General features: G+C 41.5%; 1 protein-coding gene across 1 annotated transcript; it reads left to right on the top strand.

The window, feature by feature from the left end:
* The first annotated feature begins 567 nt into the window (after window positions 1–567).
* LOC138881017 (uncharacterized) lies at window positions 568–1,671 on the top strand. Its single transcript, XM_070161208.1, has one exon. The coding sequence runs from the start codon at window positions 568–570 to the stop codon at window positions 1,669–1,671; it is 1,104 nt and encodes a 367-aa protein (XP_070017309.1).
* The last annotated feature ends 2,827 nt before the right edge of the window (window positions 1,672–4,498 follow it).

Here is a 4,498-nt window from a genome sequence, read left to right as displayed (position 1 = left end):
ATGTGGGAAAAGGAAAGAGATGAAGATGATGGTCCGCCTACTTGGGAAGAATTTGAAGAGGTCTTCATGGCTAACTTTATCCCAGAAGAGGATAAAGAAGCTAAGGCTACAGAGTTCGAACAGCTCAAGCAAGGAATAAAAGTGTGCAAGAGTACTACATGGAATTCATAAGGTTATCTAAGCATGCTCCTCACATGGTAAAGACTGAAAAAGCAAAGATTAGCAGATTTGTTGGCGGTTTAGCTTACCACATTAAGGATACGACATCAGCTACAACAGTAGGGATGGAAGCCTTCTCCTCTGTTGTGGGATTTGCCAAGCACTTAGAGAAAGACAGATAACTAAGGAGAGAAGAAAAAAAGCATAACAAGAAAGCCCGGACAACGGGAAAGTTTAATGGTACATCCAGCGGAGGTGGAAGGGATTCCTCTAATAAGGAGACATTAGCACCAGCTCAGTCCAGTCATCAGTCAGGTGGTGGGCCTTCCTTTAGACGTACTCAGAGTTATGGAAATCAGTCTCGCCAGAATCAAAATTTTAGGACATCATCCTCACATATCCAGAATCATGCTGAGCAACAGTCACACCAGCAAAGTCTTTGTGGAACATGTAAGAGGCAACATTCAGGTCAGTGCAAGCTCGGGTTTCATGGTTGCTACCATTGTGGAGATTGGTCATATAAAGGCCAGCTGCCCAAAGTTGCGACGTAATTTCAGTTGTGGATCAACTCGTCCTTCTAGTTCCTCAGCTACTGCAGTTGCACCCCTTCAGACTCGTGGTTCTCATAATCATAACGGGCATAGAGCAGGCAGAGGTGCAGACCAAGTTACTCAGAGAGGGGGACAACCCCGTTTGTTTGCTACACTTGATCGTCAGAGTGCAGAAGCATCTGTAGAAGTTATTACATGTATACTTTTAGTCTGCTCACATAATGCTTATGCCATAATGGATCCAGGTTCAACATTTTCATATGTGACTCCATACTTTGCAATTAACCTCGGACTAGAACCTGAACAACTTCGTGAGTCGTTCCTAGTATCTACTCCAGTTGGCGAGTCAGTGAAAGTCACCAGAGTCTATAGAGTTTGTATAGTTTCGGTCCAAGGCCGTAACACTAAAGCCAATCTCATAGAGTTAGAAATGGTGGATTTTGATGTGATCATGGGTATGGACTGGTTGTCTTCCTGCTATGCGATGTTAGAATATCATGCCAAGATAGTCAGGTTCCAATTTCCAAATGAAGAAGTCTTAGAGTGGAAGGGTAGTTCAACATCGCTTGTAGGTAAGTTTATTTCTTGTCTTAAGGCACAGCGAATGATCGGTAAGGGGTGTCTCGCCTATTTGGCTCACATCATTAATCCAGAATCAGAACCACCAACTCTTCAGTCTGTGCCAGTTGTTAGAGAATTTCCAGAAGTTTTCCCATATGACCTTCCCGGACTTCCTCCCGAAAGAATCATAGACTTCGGCATTGATCTCATGCCAGGCACTCAGCCCATATCTATACCTCCTTATAAGATGGCTCCAGCAGAACTTAATGAGTTGAGAGAACAGTTGAAAGACCTTCTTGACAAGGGTTTCATCAGATCGAGTGTTTCACCGTGGGGTGCCCCGGTCCTATTTGTCAAGAAGAAAGATGGGTCTCTCAGAATGTGTGTCGACTATCGGTAGTTGAATAAAGTTACCATTAAGAACAAGTACCCACTACCAAGAATTGATGATTTATTTGATCAACTTCAGGGTGCAAAGTACTTTTCAAAAATAGCCTTGAGGTCGGGGTACCATTAGTTGAGAATCAGAGGAGAAGATATATCTAAAACAGCCTTTAGGACTCGCTATGGGCACTATGAATTTCTAGTAATGTCCTTCGGGTTGACAAATGCTCCAACTGCATTCATGGACCTCATGAATAGAGTCTTCAAGCCATTCCTGGATACCTTTATTATCGTGTTTATAGACGATATTTTGGTATACTCTAAGAGCAAGGAAGAACATCCAGAACACCTTAAAATAGCCTTGCAGACCTTGAAGGAGAATGAGCTTTATGCCAAGTTTTCAAAATGTGAGTTCTGGTTGCAGTCAGTAGCATTCTTAGGCCACGTGGTATCTAGTGAAGGAATAAAAGTAAACCCTCAGAAGGTAGAGGCAGTCAAGAACTGGCCTAGGCCGACAACGCCAACCGAAATCAGGAGCTTCTTGGGGTTAGCTGGCTACTATAGAAGGTTTGGAGAGGGGTTTTCGTCACTTGCAGCTCCATTAAATAAGTTGACTCAGAAAGCAGTTAAGTTTCAATGGTCAGACGCTTGTGAGTAGAGTTTTCAAGAGTTAAAGAAGACGTTGACCATTGCACATGTGTTAACCTTGCCGACAGGTTCGGGTGGGTTCATAGTGTATTCCGATGCCTCCAGAGTGGGCCTTGGTTGTGTTCTTATGCAAAATGAAAAAGTTATTGCTTATGCTTCCAGGCAGTTAAAGAATCATGAAAAGAACTACCCCACACACGACTTGGAGCTTGCAGCAGTGGTGTTTACATTAAAAATATGGCGACACTACCTTTATGGCAAGCATTCTAAAGTGTTTACAGATTACAAAAGTCTCTTGTATATTTTCAAGCAAAAATAACTAAATTTGAGACAAAGAAGGTGGCTCGAGCTATTGAAAGATTATGATATCAATATCCTTTATCACCCGGGCAAAGCTAATGTGGTAGCAGATGCACTTAGTAGGAAGTCAATAGGTGTCTTGGCCCATCTTGGTGTACAAAGGCGATCTTTGGGTCGAGAAATTCAAAAACTAGCCAATGATGGAATTAGATTGGATGAGACCGAAGAAGGAGATATAAATGCTTATGCCTTAGCACAATCCTCCCTTGTTGCGCATGTTAAGGCTAAGCAAGACGAAGATCCGTACTTAGTGAAATTAAAAGAAGGAGTCAGAAACAAAGAAATCACTGCTTTCACTCTAGGAAGTGACGGAGTTTTGAAGTTGAATGATCGGTTATGTGTGCCTGATGTTGGTGGGCTTAGGAAGGCCATAATAGAGGAAGCTCACAGTTAGAGGTACTCTATCCACCCAGGTGCTACCAAAATGTATCTAGATTTGAAAGAGTTATATTGGTGGAAAGGCATGAAGAAACAAGTAGTAGATCATGTGGCTAAATGTTTAAATTGCCAGCAAGTCAAAGCCGAGCATCAGAGGCCTGGTGGCCTAGCTCAAGACATAGAGATACCACAGTGGAAGTGGGAGATGATTAATATGGATTTTGTAGTAGGTCTACCTCGCACATACCGTAAACATGATTCAATTTGGGTTATTGTAGACTAACTGACAAAGTCCGCACATTTCCTACCAGTAAAGATGACAGACTTCGCAGAGCAGTATGCGTAGTTTTACATCAAAGAAATAGTCCAATTGTATGGTACTCCAGTTTCAATCATATCTGACAGAGGCTCTCAGTTCACGGCGCATTTTTGGCAGGCGTTTCAGAAAAGATTAGGTACCAAGGTCAATTTAAGCACCGCTTTTCATCCATAGACCGATGGCCAGGCAGAAAGGACCATTCAGGCTCTCAAAGATATGTTGCGTGCATGTTTTATAGATTTTGGAGGTAATTGGGATGATCACTTGCCACTTATAGAATTTTCCTACAATAACAGCTATCAGGCCAGCATTGGTATGGCTCCTTATGAAGCGTTGTATGGGCAGAGATGTAGGTCTCCAGTGGGTTGGTTTGAACCAGCAGAGGTGCCGTTGATTGGTCCAGAGTTTGTTTGTTAGGCCTTGGAGAAAGTTCAGCTAATTCGAGAAAGACTTAAAGCGGCTCAGAGTCGTCAAAAGTCTTATTCTGACAAGAGGCATCGTGAGTTAGAGTTCATGGTTGGTGATAAGGTATTTTTGAAAGTTTCACCAATGAAAGGAGTTATGAGGATTGGTAGGAAAGGGAAACATAGCCCAAGATTTATCGGACCTTATGGAATTCTAGAAAAGAAAGGAAACGTGGCTTATAAGCTAGCGCTACCCATTGAGTTGTCCTCTGTTCATCCTGTCTTTCATGTGTCTATGCTTAGAAAGTACATTCATGATGAGTCGAATATAATACATGCCGATACTATAGAAATTAAAGAAGGCTTGACTTATGAAGAGGTACCTATAGAAATTCTCGATAGGCAAGTAAGTAAGTTGAGAACAAAAGATTTAGCATCGGTAAAAGTTTTGTGGAGTAATCATAATTCAAATGAGGCTAGATGGGAGGTCGAGGAAGATATGAGAAATAAATATCCATATTTATTTGAGGGAAAAGGTATGTGAACCTAAGTTTGGTTTGACATTTATAATTCATTTATTAAATACAAATTAGCAAGTGTTTCTGTCCTTCCTAGATTATGCTTAGTTGTTGTAGTAATTTAGTTATGCAGTAGTATATTTAGTTCATTAAAGTGATTTACTTGTGCTAAAGTTGTTGTGCTTTAGATTCTTGTTAGTTATTATGGTACCTCCT

This window comes from Nicotiana sylvestris, chromosome 11 (genome assembly GCF_000393655.2).
Source record: "Nicotiana sylvestris chromosome 11, ASM39365v2, whole genome shotgun sequence".
Classification (NCBI taxonomy): domain Eukaryota; kingdom Viridiplantae; phylum Streptophyta; class Magnoliopsida; order Solanales; family Solanaceae; genus Nicotiana; species Nicotiana sylvestris.
Note: the sequence above shows the minus strand (reverse complement) of the source record. Positions and strands in the feature narration are given on the sequence as shown.